Genomic DNA, 17,903 nt, shown 5'->3' on the forward strand with positions numbered 1-17,903 from the left:
CTTCCACTGTCAGGGAAGAGTGACATGCAAACTAAAATTTGAACTCGTCTACAGGATTTAAGCACAGAAGTTAAGTCCTGATGCTATTGCAAGGTTTGCTATCCTCAAAATTGTGTTGCTAATCTATCCTTGGTAACCCCACTTCTCTTGGGTGCCTGCATTTTCAAAACCTGCTCCTTGCCATTGTGACTCCTATCTTTTCCAACTTCCTGCTACTCTGCCATACTCTGTAGACTCAGCTTCCAGTTCTCTCAATATTCCTACTTTTGTGCTTGAGCACTCCCACTCTAACTCTTAGGTGCTGAAGCCCTAACTTGTCCAGACTCTGCTCGTTTGTTTGCTTCTTTTGGGGTGAAGGGTTGCCAGAGACCACTGTTACCTTTATTGAGATCAGCAATACCTCAAATTACATATCTTATTGACGGTCTTCCACTAATTTTATATGCATATGTATACATATTATTTTTAATAACTTTAAAGCCTCTACCCATCATACTAATGTATAAAGCCAGTATCTCAGAAAAACCCTAGACCTCAAAAGATGGCTGGAAGGTAAATAAGAATTCTAAATTTAAATTAAGATTATGATCTGTGGATTAGGTATTTGCTTCTTTGGATTTTTCATACTTACTCCTTCAGTGGCTTTGGGAATACTGGCAGTACTTGCAAAAATCTTGTTAGACTTGAATCTGTACAGCAGATTTACCAAGTCAATATATGATTGCAATTTCCATTGTGCCCTCAATTTGTGTTACAGGGAGAGCATGGATCATTTTATATTTCTAAAATATTCCATTTGTAATTTTTAAGCAAGATTACTATAAAATACTAGTATTCTGTTTTATTCATTTGCCTTTTTGAGAAGCCAGGTCCTAAATTAAAATAAGCTAACCTCAAACAAGAGAAAAGTACATACAATACTGGTGCTTGCATCTTAATATTAAAACAGGCTGTTCTTCATTCATCAACATTTTGTTGCTTTAAAAAAAAAAACTTCCTATTCTCAGTATCTATACACAGTAAGCAGTCCATAAATATGCTTCAAATAAAATATGCTGCTGACCTTACAGGAGCAGAATACAAACTTTTCCCATTATTCCCAGTGAAGTGGACAATTTGCTCTGAATGTTCATGGTTTTAAGCCTTCACTAGGACAAAAAGTACTTGCAAGAATGTTTACTAAAGTTAATTAGTTTTGAGATTTTGAACACAGAAAAGTTAAAGTATATTTTAATCATTAGGAAGTTTCTAAAAGGAAAGAATACTTAAAACCAAAGTTACAAATTTCAATCTATATAGACTTTAATTTGTGCATTTGTGATAATTTATGACTGCAAAAAACACTTGTTTTCTTAGAATGACATAGTGAAAGGCACATTTCATTTGAATGCATAGTGTACCATTCTAAAATATCCTAATTTCTTTACAAAGTGCTTGAGCAGTCACATACACATACAGTAATAGCAAAATATATTTACACTCTATAAAGCTTAAAATTTTAAATCTGACTAAAATATATATATATTTTAAACTACAAAAAATTAGTGCTTTCTTCAGCTTAATTGTGTAAATAGACCCTGCCTTCTAATTTTTTTAGTGATTGACTTCAATTAAAAAAAATTCTGTACATTGTGTAGTTACAAAATGCTGTCAGTTTTTAATGCTAAAAGCCTATTTTAGACATTACTTTCTTTGCTATTTGAGAACCAAAAAAGTGAGCAGACTGTACCTCAAAAGTATTTAGTGTTTTATTTTAATGTTGTATTAACACTGTTTAAATTAAAGCCAGACAATTAAGCTAAGTTCCTCTATTGTCCTTTGCCAAGGAAATTAACTGGCATTTTAAAATAACTTTAAACCACATATTGTTCCCCCTTTCTATAAGATTTTCTCCCAAAGGATCTTGGGTAATAAACAATTTGGAAGGTAATATAAATGATCTCTGGACAATTTTAATTGTTCTCAGAGTACAATGAAAAGATGCTAAAACATCCCAGCAAATATTTATAAATGTTTTTAGCTCAACTCTCCATAAATCAGTGTGCTTTTTCATGTTTCTCATAAGATTGACACCTGAACAATTTTTAAGAGATGAGCTCACTGTGATTAAATAGTTAATTCAGTATGGTTACTTAACAGCTTGCTATTCCTGAGGTATAATGACCCTAACATGCTAAGCACAGGATCAAAGATGCTATTACTAAACTAAGAAAAAACAATAAAGTCATAGATTAGGAGAAAAAAATATAAAATCAAACCAAACCAAAACAAACAAAAAACTACAGGCAAGTGGAAAGTCATGGTTTGCAAAAAGACAACCCTAGAAGAGTATAAAAAGCCACAGACGGATCCTTTGAAGAGTTGTATAAAATATTTCATCAAATTATTTTTGAGACTTTTGAGGTACAGCTTTAGTGTTATAATTCTTTTTTTTATAAAATATAGACTGTTTTATCAAAAATATTTATACATTCTGTTACAATATATTGCTTTTGCCCTCAATAACTGCCAATATAAAATCTGGATCCAGTGGCCTAAAATGTACAAATGCACTTAATGTAAATGCTGGAGTTTGAGGTGTCTGCTTGGCCACTGTACAAAAGTGATGAAGTGGTAAAATTAAATAATAAGCCTACAACATAGAATACATTAAAACTTGCACATATACATGTTCACAGCATGTATACAATGATAATCCCTACAGTTTAACCAAGTTATAGTTCCCTTCTACAGCAGACACAAAACCAAGGTGAACTAGGTTGGCAGATGTAGAGTGAATATCAAAAAAAGGGTAATCGGTTCACTGATTCTGGAAGATATGACTGAACATACTGAGCATCTAGACTTTGGGAATGCATACAGGTAACAATATCTTGGTTCAGCTGATTAAAAGTCTTCATTCTTAACATCTTAAGTAAATGCTGATCTTGTTTGTTTCAGCACTGTTTAATAAACAAAAAAAATTGTTTGGCAAGCAGCTCTGTTGGAAAGCTATAAGCCTCTGTTACATGGTTGATAAAAAAGGCAATATAAAGTTTTCTCCTAATAAATATAGAACATTTATAAAATAAGACATCAATTGTTTTTTTAAAAAAATCAAGCCCCAAATTGTATACAAACTGCCACGTTTTTTGATATTACAGTAATGTCTTTTTTTTTAAAAAAAGGAGCATTTGCCTTATTCAAACAGAATCATAGTTTGTGTGAACAGTAATAGCATTCCAAGCCCTTTTTTTCTTTTTGAAAAACATAGTTAAGTGATTAACTTTCCTTCCACTTAAGGCGGGCATATGGCAAAGCTAGGGACTATAAAAAAGTGGTTTTTTTCTTTCTTTTTAAAAATATACTATTGATCCAAAAGTATTTGTGATGTATTTTCATGACCGATGTTCACTCAAGTTAAACTCCATGAAACTGTTTCCAGTGCTCATATTTACGTTGAAGTACAATGAGAAGCCACTTTTGAAGAAGTATTAGAATGGTACTTTTAAACAAATCTTCACGTGTTTCAATTAAAAAAACAAAACAAAACTCAGAAGCTATTGGTGGCACAGAGAGCAAATGAAGGGTTGCTATTTTTAAGAGGTCTTCTTGTGAGTCAGCTTGGTTTCGCAGTGTCTAGCAACTTAACACCAATCAGCAATGTAGTCAAAATCTCTGAACATTTCCTGCTCCTCTTCCGAAAGTATCCTTGGTTCTCGAGGTGGAGTCAGAATAGGTGCTTCTGAGGTAAATTCATCATCAAAATTACTAACATCTTCTCGTCCTCTTATGGTAGGTATAAATGGTGGCTTTACTTTTTTGTCCATCAGAGCGCTCCAATCAATTAGCTGGATCATAAAATAAAAAATGACTAGTTTAGTTTGTTACATCTAATCGCTCTAGTTTCATAAAAAATTTTAAATAGTCACACTTACCCGGAAAAATGGGTGCTTTTTTACATCCTCTGCATCTTTCTCGCTAGCCCCAAGGCGCCGCTCAGGATTTCTTCTTAACAGCTAGCATAATGTAAAATAAAAAAGTTAAAATAAAACCAATAGAATAAAATTCACTGATAAGGATTATTATTTTAAAAAACTTAGATATATTTTGTCTGTTTTTGTCTAAGCTATGCAACATTTATGAACTGAAAAACAACTTCTAAAGTTCTACTGGGAAATTTTCTTTAGTATAAAAAATTAAAGTAGTCTTTAAAAAATTCTTAACCTTATTTTAATTCTTACCCTTCTCATTATAGAAATGGCTTCTGTAGATAAGAACCTTGGATACCTTACTTCATCATTTACAATACTGTCAAAAACTTCCTCTTCATCATCACCAGGAAAGGGAGACTAGAAGAAATACCTTTGAGTAAGTTAAAGCAAGTTTTAAGGCAGTAAAATCTTATCACCTATTCAAAGTACAACCAAGATCCAGGCAGTGAAAAAGAAAAAACAGACAAACCAAAAAAAAAAAAACCACAAACAACAACAAACCCATGCCTACCAAAACAACAACAACAAAAGAACTATAAGAAGTGACAATAGATATGTTATCTATTACAGAGGGAATATACCATATACTCTTTCTGAAATCTTTAAATTTTATAGACCCTTATAAAAAACTTGTCTATCTCATATATGGTATAACTTTTCATTTAATTTCATTCCACTCCATTCCATTTTATTTCATTCACTCAATCACTTATTTGGCCAGACAGTCAATTTTTAGTGTCTAACAGACAGTAGGGAATATTTAGATAACAGATACAATCCTGAAGAACCTCAATCTTGTGGAAAGACAGAAGAAAATGGATAAGGTTAATATGGTAATAAATGTTATAAGAAAGGAAAGCAATCTGCGGAAATACATCAGATATAAATGTGCTTTGGATTTTAAAGTCAACAGTAAATTAATGGTGGTAAAACACAATTAGAGATTAGCAGGCATAATGACTGTATTAAGAAGCAGCTGCCAACAAAATTAGACTGAAAGGAACCCAAAAAGCACACATTGCCAGGCATTTTTAATGCTCTAAACACAAAAAGTTTTAGGGCATTTCCATAAGCTCAGTATTAAAATCATTTTTCATAATGACCCTGAGACATAAAAAAGTAGTTACATTATATTCAGTATGACAATTTGATTCACAAAGAGATAAACTTTCAACTATGCTAAAAACGTGTCTATCAAATGTGACTGCCTGCCTCAGAATTTCAGATGGCTTAAAAATCACTCAGTCATTTTTAAAATCAGGAAACAAATGTCTAAATATCATTTAATTCCTTAAAATCACCGAAATGAATTAGTATCTTGAACCTTATTTTCTCACTGGCTATTGAAGAAATATAGGCTTACTTAGCCTCGTTAGATTTGATTTGGCTGCTTGTTTCCAATTAAGTTTTAAAGAATAATAAGCAGAAAGCAATATCCAGGGAAAGTGAGCAATCTTTAAGGAATCTGTGAAAATAAATTCAGAATCCAACTTCTTAAGGCTGAGCTTCTAATCTTGCTCATAGCTAAGAAAATTTCAAAGCTTTCAGTTACCAAAACCTTAGTTTGTTCATTCACTCACTCAAAATACATAAATCAAATATACTACATGGGACAATGTAGTACACTCAAAATACATAAATCAAGTACTATATGGACAATCTAATTTCTTCTGGGGACTGAAACAGTAAGTCAGGAGAAAATTTTATTTTACTAGGATTCTCAATGGGAATTTCAATGGATAATACAAAGACAGCACTTTTGTCTTCTGCTTGAACAATTTTTACTTGAAAACTCACTCTACAAGTCTGAATAGCAAAGAAATATCTACACATTTGTTAAAATATGTAGTATCTTTTTTCTGCAAATAGATTGTAAGCAAACAGGGCTAACAACTGAAAGCTAACAAATGTGTTTTAAGCACATTTAAAGGAAACCAATAGTCTGTTCAGATGTCAACACTGATAGTATCTAAAACCATGTCCAGCATTCCGTTCAATCTCTCTGGTATCTTCACTCCCATCTGAGACAGGAAAAAGGGGACTTGGGATGTTTGTTTATTCCTGGAGTCTTTCCAGTAATCAAAACTAGTAGAAGTATACAAATCTGAACATGTATAATATATCCAGCGAGTTTACAATTATTTGTAATAATAGAGAAATCTGACATAAACTTTAGCCACACCTTACTTTCATCATAGTTAAAAAGGAGTTATCACTAGCGTTTCACTAATGCTATAAAATTATGAAGTAGACTGATGAGTTTTAAGTTTAGTTCTTTTCCCAGCTACCCTCTTGTGGAGATACTAAAAAGAAATTGCAAGAAACAACTGTGAAGAAATAGCCAGATCCACTGTCTTTTATCTTCTAGGTAATTAAGAGCTCAATCAATTAGCTCTTTTAAAAAATATGAAACAGGAGCTTCCTTGTTTTCTGCCAAACCCTCCAGTGGCTTTATAACAGGAGGGAGTAGATTCAACTGGCGATTAATTCTATAGTATTTTGTAATAAACTCATATTTTGCACATGTCATCTCTAATATGGAGAGTAAATTTTAAGCAAGCACATAATTGAATCTCATAAATCTCATACTTACTTGAATATTACATTAAACAAAACCAAAAAACCCCTCCAAAATGTTACTTTTAAAATAAGGGAAGGGGGTAGGGAGGAGTTCAAGTATGCCAGAGCTTACAGCAGATTAACTATTTTATGAGAACTTCTGGCACTCTCAGAAAGTAAAAGCCACTGTGGACTGGAGCTAAAATAAATCTTTCCAACCTAAACACTGCACAACAGCTTTTCTAAATAGAGGTGAAAAATTCAGATCTGGACCACTAGTCTTAAGAACAGAAACAAGGCTGGATGAATTGAAGATCCTATCCTGGAGCAGCAAAGCATAATGCTTTAGATATGTTCTGGAGCCAGAGTAACAAGGTTAAAATTCCAGCTCCACCATATGAGAGCTGTGTGACCTTAAGCAAGTCATTAATCTCTTTGTGTCTCTATTTACACCTCTGAAAATGGGCATAAGATCAGTACTGAGCTTATTAAAGGCTGTTGCAAAATTAAAGGAACTAATATTTAAGGCATACAGTACAGTGCTTAGCACATGATAAATTTTAATTAGCCATACTTCTCCTCCTTTTCCAAAGAATCCACTTCAAATTGACATACCAAAAGGGGCTATCCATCCGGAGAAACTAAAACCACTTGTTTGTTTGGGGTAAGTGCCAATAAATGACAAGCATAGGACAAAACTTTAGAAATTTCTGATATTCAATTTGGTAATTTGTTCATTCAGCGCTAACTTCTTCAAACTTACAAGTGTACAAGGGAGGTTGCTGGCATGGGGAAACTGCAGAATAATGAACCAGTCCCTTAAAATAATTTTTCTTGCATCTCCAGTTCAAGTCCCTTCAAGTAATCTTCAATTACTTATTAGAAGATTTACTCTTTCCCAATTTCACCCCAATTCAACATTTCTAACAATTTATAACATAATAAATTATTAGTCTCCTATTATTGCCTTATTAAACATAACTCACTGTTTCCTAATGGTAATAATTTCTATGTACAACTCAATTATCCTCAGAAATTTAAGTTAATCTACAGAAAACAGTAGGAAAAAATGCGAATTTTTTCAACTCTACCATTTTTTAAGGTAACACTTCTTTCATTTTTTTAAAATTATATTTTATTTAACAATCTAGGAAGTTCACAGCCATCAGCAGTTCTACTGCAACTTCAGGTGCAACTGGGAATTCAGGAATCTCGGTGGAGCTGTTAGTGTAGCAAATACTTTTGATAGCACATGTGAAGGTATCTCTCTAAAATTGACCTCATTGGTTTCATTCTCAGCAAATTGACCTGGGCCACTCAACATGACTTTTATCGTGCCTGATGTTAATGTACGTTCTGTTTTTACAATAAATTCATGGCCATCGGATGATATCAATTTGACATACATGGCATCAGGGCCTTCACAGCCACCGTAGGTTTTCTCCTCTCTCCATCCATTTTGTTCTTACGAAATTCTACTTTGCTTCCCCAGGAACTTCAGCAGTTTCCTGGTGAAGCAAGGATGCAGAGTGTGTTGCTCAGATGGAAGTCTGGATGAAGTCGGAGGTAACATTCATTTCTGACCAATCTATAGTGGGCTTTTCTTTACAGGTACAGAGTACATTCTTTTTATTATTAGTCTTTCTGTTATTCTATTCCCTATAAAATGACTATGTCTTAAAATCAGAAAACATAATCAAAGTACAATACTGAAATACAAGGAACTATTTTCAAAGCACTGATAATGCATTCCACAAACCACATACAAATCTTTATTGAAAGATACAGAAAGACAGCTGACTACTAGTATACTATAAATATTTATAAAACTTAAATTCCACTCATACTGAAGACAGTATTAGGTGGTTTTATAAATGACATGCTTTATTATTTCAATCATCCTTCCTCTGTTCTCTTACCTATTTCACACTGCTTACCTCACCAACAAGCATTTCATATATAAGCACGCCAAGGCCCCACCAATCTACAGCCCTTGTGTAAGAAGTTTCTGTTAATACTTCTGGGGCAAGAAATTCAGGAGTGCCACAAAATGTGCTTGTTCTATCTCCATATCCCATTCCTGGAAAAGATAAAATATAAACATTTGTTAGCAAAGAAAACAAATCTAGCATAAAAAAAAACACACGCACATTTGTGCATGGTGAACAAATTCAGACATATCTAAAACATTTCAAGAAAACAGTAAAGACTGGTATAGCAAAAACTGCAATAGCAACTATACTGTCTAATTAATGGGTAAATAGAAATAAGATAACCATGTTTCTTTTCAGTTACTTTTTCTTCTTGTCATTACAAGGGAGCTAAGAAATTATAACAAAATGAACTGATTGTGAAGTTCCATCATCTTTCCAATTCAATCTTAAATAAGTTTATTTACTTCATTATAAAAACAACATTCTAAAAAAAATAAGTTTCAAAAATACCAAAAAGCAAACCCTTGGATAATCAGAAGCTGACCAAATGTGTCATGTAATACAGAGAGATAGGGCCATGTGCAGTGGCTCATGCTTGTAATCACAGCACTTTGGGAGGCCGAGCCGGGTGGATCACCTGAGGTCAGGAGTTCAAGACCAGCCTGGCCAACATGGTGAAACCCATCTCTACAAAAAATAAAAACAAAAATTAGCCGGGCATGGTGGCTCCCGCCTGTAATCTCAGCTACTTGGGAGGGTTGAGGCAGGAGAACTGCTTGAACCTGGGAGACGGAGGCTGCAGTGAGCCGAGATTGTGCCATTGCACTCCAGCCTGGGTGACAAGAGCAAAACTCTGTCTCAAAAAACAAACAAAAAATATATATATATCTCAATATATATAACATATATATAGAGAGAGGAGGGGAGGAGGGGAGGGGAGGGGAGGGGAGGGGAGGGGAGGGGAGGGGAGGGGAGGGGAGGGGAGGGGAGGGGAGGGGAGGAAAGGGAGAGTACAGGTTGAACATCCCTAATCCAAAAATCCAAAATCTAAAATGCTTCAAAATCTGAAACTTTTTGAGCACCAACATGATGCCATAGAGAATTCCACAAGTACTTAACACAAGATTAGTTTCATGCACAAAATTATTAGAAATATTATATAAATTTACCTTCAGGCTATGTATAAGGTATATATGAAACATATATAAATTTTGTGTTTAGACTTGGGTCTTGGCCTCAAGATATGTCATTATTTATATATGCAAATATTCCAAAATCCAAATAAATCTGAAATTCAAAACATTTCTCATTCTAAGCACTTTGGATAAGGGATATTCATCCTGTATTAACATTTTAGCTAACTAGTTTTTAAATATATGTTCCTCATAATTTATATGTTAATCAAATATATAGTCTACATATTGAAGATATTATCTGTATGTATTCCAAAGTGTTAAAAACTTGTCATAAGTGTCATCTTTTTAAGAATTTTAAAGAAAAGCTCTCAATTCTAAATTAAGAATAATTAGGTATGCATATATAGTGACTATAAAATAGAAATGAATTTGTGTCTATGAACCAAGACTTGAAGGGCACAATTAGATACATTAGCACACTGGAGTGGAGAAATTTTTTTTGGCAAAATTTCTTTAACACTATCATAATGATTTTTATTTTCTTCAATAAAATATTATTTTAAAAAACAGTGATATAGTATTAATATCTATCTAAGTTCTGCACCAGCCTTTTAGTAACTTGGACAAAACTAGGAAAAAGTTAATTAACAAAGAAATATAACTTATGTTTCTTGTAGACTGGTAAAACTGCATGGAAGTGGTTAATATCAGACTCTAGATTAATAAATACCTGGTTTAAGTTCCAGTTCTGTCATTTGTTAACTGTGGGAGGTTGGGAAAGTTGTCTAACATCAAATCCTAGGTTTCTTCATCTGTATATGAGGGTTAATAATACCATCTACCAGTGTGGAATGATAAGACAAGGAAGACTCAGAAGGGTGAGGAGGTGGAAGGGGGGTGGATGATGAGAAATTACTTACTAGGTACAATGTATGTTATTTGGGTGACGAATATCCTAAAAGCCCTGATTTCACCACTATGCAATTTATGCATGTAACAAAATTGCACTTCTACCCTATAAATTTATACAAACAAAAATAAAATAAAAAATATTTCCTCCAAAAAAACTGTCTACCTTCATACGATTGTTATAAATTACAGAAGATATGCATATGAAGCATTTGGCAAAATTCTTGGCACACGGTAAGCACTCAAAAGTTGTTAGCTATATAATCTACTAAACATGTTTTTATGATAATGCATTAATAAGTCTGGTTATTCAACACACATATTTTCTGCACCTTTTATGTTCTAGGCACCTGTGCCAAGTAGCGGGAACACAAAAATGAGAGTAAGACACAGTCTTAAAGGGGCTTACAGGAGACTGGAGGAAAATGGATATTTATTGATAATTTTATAATAACAAGGGAAGAGCAAGATAATGTAGAATAGTGAAGAAGGGCTCCTAAAGCAGACTTGGGAGTTGGGGTAGTAAAAGGGAATCTCTGGTAACTTGCCTGTAGAGGTTACACTTGAGTTGAATGAGAAGGATGAGCAGATGTTAGTCAGCAAATAGAGTTGGGATGGGTGACAGTGCTAGAGGGACATAGACTATAAGCAGTTCATTGTTGCTGCAGCAAAAAGTACTAAACAGAGAGCAGCAAGAGATGTGGTCGGAGAGGAAGGCAGGCAGATCAGTAAGGGCACTGTATGTCACCTTATCCTAGCCACTGAAGAGTTTTCAGCAGGTGTGTGCCATGGTCCGATCTGTATTTATATGGACTCCTTAAGCAATTCAGCAATTACATGGCAGGTTGATTTGGGATAGAAAAAGACTAGAAATAGGAACAATTAGGAGATTATTATACCTGTCTTGTCAAAACAAGATGATGGGTGGCAGGAGCTGACTGGAAATGATAGATTTCAGAAATATTCAGGAGGTTAAGTGGCAGTAGAATTTTGTGAATCACTACATACGGAAAGTAGAGAACAGGATAGAACGCAAGATAATTCCTTACTTTCAGATTGAAGGCTGAGGGGATTGTGGTACCAACACCCAGACTACCTGCGGAAAATAAATGATTTTTGTTTGGGTGGTGTTTGAGGTGTCTCTTCACTATTCAGGCAGAGCTGTCTAGTAGATAGTTGAATATATATCTTTGGAATCCATAGGAAAGGAAATAATAGATTTGGGAGTCATTAGGATATAGCTGCTAGTCAAAAATTGCAGTGAAGAGCAGCCGGCTAAGGAGAGATGCTGAGAAACAAAAGCATTTAGATCGACAGTGTCCAATAAAAAGAAGCCCAGTCAAGAAAAAACTTACTTGATTCAGCAATTAGGTCAGTGGGTATGTGATGGGCATATATCTACAGAGTTCATTCATTTATTCATCCAACTACTTACTAATCAAACACTCACTGAATACTTAAGATGTACCATGCACTGTGTTATGTACTATGGAAACAAAGCTAAATAGCAAACAGAAGCCACGAGTGCCGAGGGAGATAGACAATGTTAGTACTAGTAAACAGAAAGAACTATGTCCATTTTTTTATAATTGGGGAAATAAGACTCAAAGAGGTTAAAACTAAGTTTTCCAAAGACAAACAGCAAATAGTGGCAAAGCCACGATTCAAACCTAGAACTGTTTGGTGCCTAAGCCCATGATCTTTATCCTTTCTTATGTTACCTCTGATTCAAATTTCCCCAATTTACTTATTTACTTTTGAATATAAAAAAAACATACATGAGATACCTATCTCTATTTATTTTCTATTTTTAAATGTTTCCAACTTTAAGAAGCTGGAAGGAAATTATCATGCCTATGAAATTCACTGTGTACAATCTCACCAGAATAAACGATTTTGGTGCTTAATCAATACTTCCTTAAAGTAGTGACAAACTTATTAATCACGCAGAGAAGCTTACTATGATTTCTATACATCTAACCTTATTTGTATTCAGAGAACAAATTCTTAATGTGATAATTAGGTTATATAAGCAATGTTTTCATTATATCTACAATGTCTTAATGAAGAATAAAGTTAAAAGTACAGTTTGTTTTCCATAGACAAACTTGAAAACTACTGATGTACAAAGAAACAGTAATTTTGAATCAGAAAAGAAACTTAAAAACATTCCATTACCTTCTTTGCAAAGACCAAAATCAGCAATTTTCACAAAGCCCTCTGTATCTAGCAATAAGTTATCCAATTTCAAATCTCTGTTCAGGATAAAAAGATACAGCATGAAAAAAAAATCAAAGAAATCAGTAGGTTATACAGTTAAAAAAATAATTGCAATTGGAACTGTATTTTCTCTTTATTAAAAATGGGATTTCCAAGTTGTGATTTGAGATTTAAATACTATATCACAAACATTCAGTTTTCTTCCTTTTGGTAAGTTTATTGCTCTATATAAGGTAGCTCATGAGAAATTCTTCTCCTGTTACATAAAAAAGGAAGAATGTATTTAATTTGTTATTTGTGATAATCTAATTTAATCCTTTTTTAAATTTTTTTGAGAAAGAGTCTCACTTTGTCACCCAGGCTGGAGTGCAATGGCATGGTCTCAGCTCACTGCAACCTCCACCTCCCGGGTACAAGTGATTCTCCTGCCTCAGCCTCCCGAGTAGCTGGGACTACAGGCGCATGCCACTACACCCGGCTAACTTTTGTATTTTTATTAGAGAGGCGGTTTCACTATGTTGGCCAGGCTGGTCTTGAACTTCTGACCTCGTGATCCACTGGCCTCAGCCTTCCAAAGTGCTGGGGTTACAGGCATGAGCCACTGTGCCCAGGAAATATTTTATCCGTTAGGTAGAACAGAACCTTATCGTGAAAACATCATTAGAACCTTACCGGCTGGGCATGGTGGCTCACAACTGTAATCCCAGCACTTTGGGAGGCCGAGGCGGGTAGTCACCTGAGGTCAGGAGTTTCAAGACCAGCCTGGCCAACATGGTGAAACTCCATCTATACTAAAAATACAAAAATTAGCTGGGCATGGTGGCAGGCACCTGTAATTCCAGGTACTCAGGAGGCTGAGGCAGGAGAATCGCTTGAACCCAGGAGGCAGAGGTTGCCATGAGCCGAGATCGTGCATTGCACTCCAGCTTGGGCGACAAGAGCAAAACTCCGTCTCAAAACAAAAAAGCTTAAATAATCCAATGTTTATAGTCTTCTAATTCTGACTAGCCTTCTCATAATCTGCTTGGTCCTGGGCAGTGAGTGCTAGTCAAAGTGTGGTTCACAGACTAGCTGCTGGGCCACGAATTACAGAGATCAGCTACATCACCAATACACTATTTAGTTCAGTTGACAGTAAGGCTTCTTAATGAGGGAAGCAGTGTGATGTTTTACACTCTAACACAAGCTACTTGTCTCATCATGGACATGTTTTTAGTAGTATTGGTCTATAGAGGTTTTTTGCAATGAGTCGTTTGAATGCAAAATATTCACTAGGATGAATATTGTTGAGAAATGCACTATCATAGACCAACTCATAATTTGACTATTTTAATTAGAAAATGTGCTATGGATTAGGAAACAAAAAGTTCATCATATAATCATAGTGCTAACCACATGTCTTCAAAATTGGGGTCTGACTTACAGGTGAAGGAGAAAACTAAGAAGCTGGTTAAACATAAAATGTTTAAGAAAAACAAAATACTATCTTTAATTCTAAATCATACCAAAGCAAGCCATTAGAAAAAATTAAAAATTAACTTACCTATAAACAATTTTGTGTTCATGTAAATACTGCAACCCAAGAACTACACAAGCAGCATAAAATCTGTTTGAAGAATTAAATCAACAGGAGTTTAATAAATTTTATTGCTCTTGAATCCCAGCTTATATGTTTATACTTCAAAGCAGACCTATCATTAATTTATTTCACAAATATTTATTTAGTCCCTACTATGTATCACACATTGTGCTAGATATTAGGGGTAAAATTTTAAAATGAGAAAAGTACAGTCTTGACAATGGAAGCCATTAACTTTGCCTAGTGGAGTCACTGAGAACCTCAGGGAGAACATTTAATCTGGTTCTGCAGGAGGAATTACAATATACCATAAGGACAAAGGACAGTGTGACAGGCAGAAGTTTTGTAGGGGAATAATAAAGTACTTACCTGAGAGAAAAAAGAAATAGAGGTGCAAAAGGCATAACATGTTTGATAACAAGTTTGGTGTGGCTGAAGTAAAGGATGGGTGTATCTGGGGAAGAAGTAGGAGATTAGGCTGAAAAGATCCTGGGCGAAGGACCTTGAATGTCATATTATGGATACTGAAATTTTTTCTCTTAGTGACAAAGAATCAAACCATTTTAATCAGAGGAGAATGATGGCATTTATGTTAAAGTTTTCTGGTAGCAATGCGAAGGATGGAGAAGTAGGTAGAGATCCAGAGGAAAAAAGAACAGATAAGGCTTTTATCATAGTATAGATGAAAAGATCATGAGAACATCCACTGTAGTGGCAACAGAGACAGATTCACAAGAACTTAAAAATCAGCATGACAGAAGGTGGTATCCCATTACAGGATAAGGAATTGGGAAGAGCTAAAGGTAAGTTTCAAGGTTTCCATCTTAGAATGAACAGATACAAGAAACACAGAGGTAGCCAAGGTTGTGTGACAAAACTAATTTTGGCATTTGACAGGTTGACTTTGTCTGTGGGGCAGGTGATGATATGTAAAAGCTGGGTATACGGGTTTGGATCTCAAAAAACCTGGGCCAAGAGAGAATAATTCTTGAGGCACAGGACCATGTTTGACTTTTTCAGTTTTTATCCTAAATGCATTAGCATAATGCCTAATATACATGATAGGCTTATTGAACAAGGAGGAAATAAATGAATAGATTTAAAAATGCAAATGTCTTCAGTGTAGAATAGCCTATAAACAGACACTTAGGATAATTAGTTTTTAATTATAAAAGTAATAACATGAATATTTTCTCTATAAAACGTTAAATATGCTTCTCCAAAGTACACTATTTAATCCATCTATCTCCATCTCACCTCATTCCACTGCCGTTCATACAGATAACAATTCTTGTCACTTTAACGTTATTCCAAACTTTCAGAATATATTTACATTCACATGCAGATAATATAGCTATGTTTTATATTTACCTATTTTTATTAAAAATGGGTGAATACTTTTTATTTATTTATTTATTTTTTTTTTGAGATGGAGTTTTGCTCTTGTTGCCCAGGCTGGAGTGCAATGGCGCGATCTCAGCTCACCGCAACCTCCGCCTCCCGAGTTCAAGTGATTTTCTTGCCTCAGCCTCCTGAGTAGCTGGGATTATAGGCATGCACCACCATGCCCGGCTAATTTTGTATTCTTAGTGGAGACGGGGTTTCTCCATGTGGTCAGGCTGGTCTCAAACTTCCGACCTCAGGTGATCTGCCCGCCTTGGCCTCCCAAAGTGCTGGGATTACAGGCGTGAGCCACTGTGCCTGGCATTTTTATTTTTTTCTATTTATTTATATATATATTTTTTGGTTTCTGAAAAGATTTATTTTGTTTATTTACTTTTAAATTATACTTTTAAGTTCTGGGATACATGTGCAGAATGTGCAGGTTTGTTACATAGGTATTCACATGCCATGGTGATTTGCTGCACCCATCAACCCGTCATCTACATTAGGTATTTCTCCTAATGCTATCCCTCCCCTAGCCCCTGACCCCCGGTGTGCAATGTTCCCCTCCCTGTGTCCGGGTGTTCTCATTGTTCAACTCCCACTTATGAGTGAGAACATTCAGTGTTTGGTTTTCTGTTCCTGTGTTTGTTTGCTGAGAATGATGGTTTCCAGCTTCATCCATGTCCTGCAAAGGACATGAACTCATCATTTTTATGGCTGCATAGTATTTCATGGTGTGTATGTGCCACATTTTCTTTATGCAGTCTATCATTGATGGGCCTTTGGGTTGGTTCCAAGTCTTTGCTATTGTGAACAGTGCTCCAATAAACATACGTGTGCATGTGTCTTTACAGAATTTATAATCCTTTGGGTATATATCCAGTAATGGGATGGCTGGGTCAAATAATATTTCTAGTTCTAGATCCTTGAGGAATCACCACACTGTCTTCCACAATGGCTGAACTAATTTACACTCCCACAATCAGTGTAAAAGCGTTCCTATTTCTCCACATCCTCTCCAGCATCTGTTGTTTCCTGACTTTTTAATGATTGCCATTCTAACTGGTGTGAGATGGTATCTCATTGTAGTTTTGATTTGCATTTGCATTTCTCTAATGACCAGTGATGATGAGCTTTTTTTAATATGTTTTTTGGATAAATGTCTTGAGAAGTGTCTGTTCATATCCTTCACCCACTTTTTGATGGGGCTGTTTTTTTTTTCTTGTAAATTTGTTTAAGTTCCTTGTAGATTCTGGATATTAGCCCTTTGTCAGATGGACAGATTGCAAAAATCTTCTCCCCTTCTATAGGCTGCCTGTTCACTCCGATGACAGTTTCTTTTGCTGTGCAGAAGCTCTTTAATCAGATCCCATTTGTTAATTTTGGCTTTGGTTGCCATTGCTTTTGGTGTTTTAGTCATGAAGTCTTTGCCCATGCCTATGTCCTGAATGGTACTGCCTAGGTTTTCTTCTAGGGTTTTTATGGTTTTGAGTCTTATGTTCAAGTCTTTAATCCATCTTGAGTTGACTTTTATATAAGGTGTAAGGAAGGGGTTCAGTTTCAGTTCCCTGCATATGGCTAGCCAGTTTTCCCAACACCATTTATTAAATAGGGAATCCTTTCCCCATTACTTGTTTTTGTCAGGTTTCTCAAAAGATGAGATGGTTGTAGATGTGTGGCGTTATTTCTGAGGCCTCTGTTCTGTTCCATTGGTCTATATACATGTTTTGGTATCAGTACCATGGTGTTTTGGTTGCTGCAGTCTTGTAGTATAGTTTGAAGTCAGGTAGCGTGATGCCTCCAAATTTGCTTTTTGCTTAGCATTGTCTTGGCTACATGGGCTCTTTTGGTTCCATGTGAAATTCAAGGTAGTTTCTTTTCTTTTTCTTTTTTTTTTTTTTTTTTTGAGACGGAGTCTCACTCTGTTGCCCAGGCTGGAGTACAGTGGTGCAATCTTTGCTCACTGCAACCTCCACCTCCCAGGTTCAAGCAATTCTCCTGACTCAGTCTACCAAGTAGCCGGGATTACAGGCGTGTACCACCATGCCTATCTAATTTTTGTATTTTTAGTAGAGATGGGGTTTCACCATGTTGGCCAGGCTAGTCTCAAACTCCTGACCTCAAATGATCCACCCGCCTCAACCTCCCAAAGTGCTGGGATTACAGGCGTGAGCCACCACACCCAGCCTAAAGTAGTTTTTTCTAA

At 35.2% G+C, this 17,903-nt stretch overlaps 1 protein-coding gene and 1 pseudogene across 3 annotated transcripts in view; both read right to left on the reverse strand.

Moving 5' to 3' along the window:
* Positions 1-1,277: 1,277 nt before the first annotated feature.
* The window catches only part of PKN2 (protein kinase N2), a 153,556-nt gene continuing 136,930 nt past the window's right edge, over positions 1,278-17,903 (reverse strand). For all 3 annotated transcript variants that reach the window (XM_054477452.2, XM_063653103.1, XM_063653123.1), the window contains 6 exons: positions 14,276-14,338; positions 12,691-12,767; positions 8,471-8,613; positions 4,224-4,331; positions 3,918-3,998; positions 1,278-3,830 (listed from right to left, as the gene is read on the reverse strand). In XM_054477452.2, coding sequence (XP_054333427.1) covers positions 3,627-3,830; positions 3,918-3,998; positions 4,224-4,331; positions 8,471-8,613; positions 12,691-12,767; positions 14,276-14,338 — 676 coding nt within the window. In that variant the 3' untranslated portion in view covers positions 1,278-3,626. The remainder of the gene's footprint in view (positions 3,831-3,917; positions 3,999-4,223; positions 4,332-8,470; positions 8,614-12,690; positions 12,768-14,275; positions 14,339-17,903) is intronic.
* Positions 4,339-8,457, reverse strand: LOC129031327 (elongin-C-like; annotated as a pseudogene).

This window comes from Pongo pygmaeus, chromosome 1, assembly GCF_028885625.2.
Source record: "Pongo pygmaeus isolate AG05252 chromosome 1, NHGRI_mPonPyg2-v2.0_pri, whole genome shotgun sequence".
In the NCBI taxonomy this organism is placed as follows: Eukaryota; Metazoa; Chordata; class Mammalia; order Primates; family Hominidae; genus Pongo; species Pongo pygmaeus.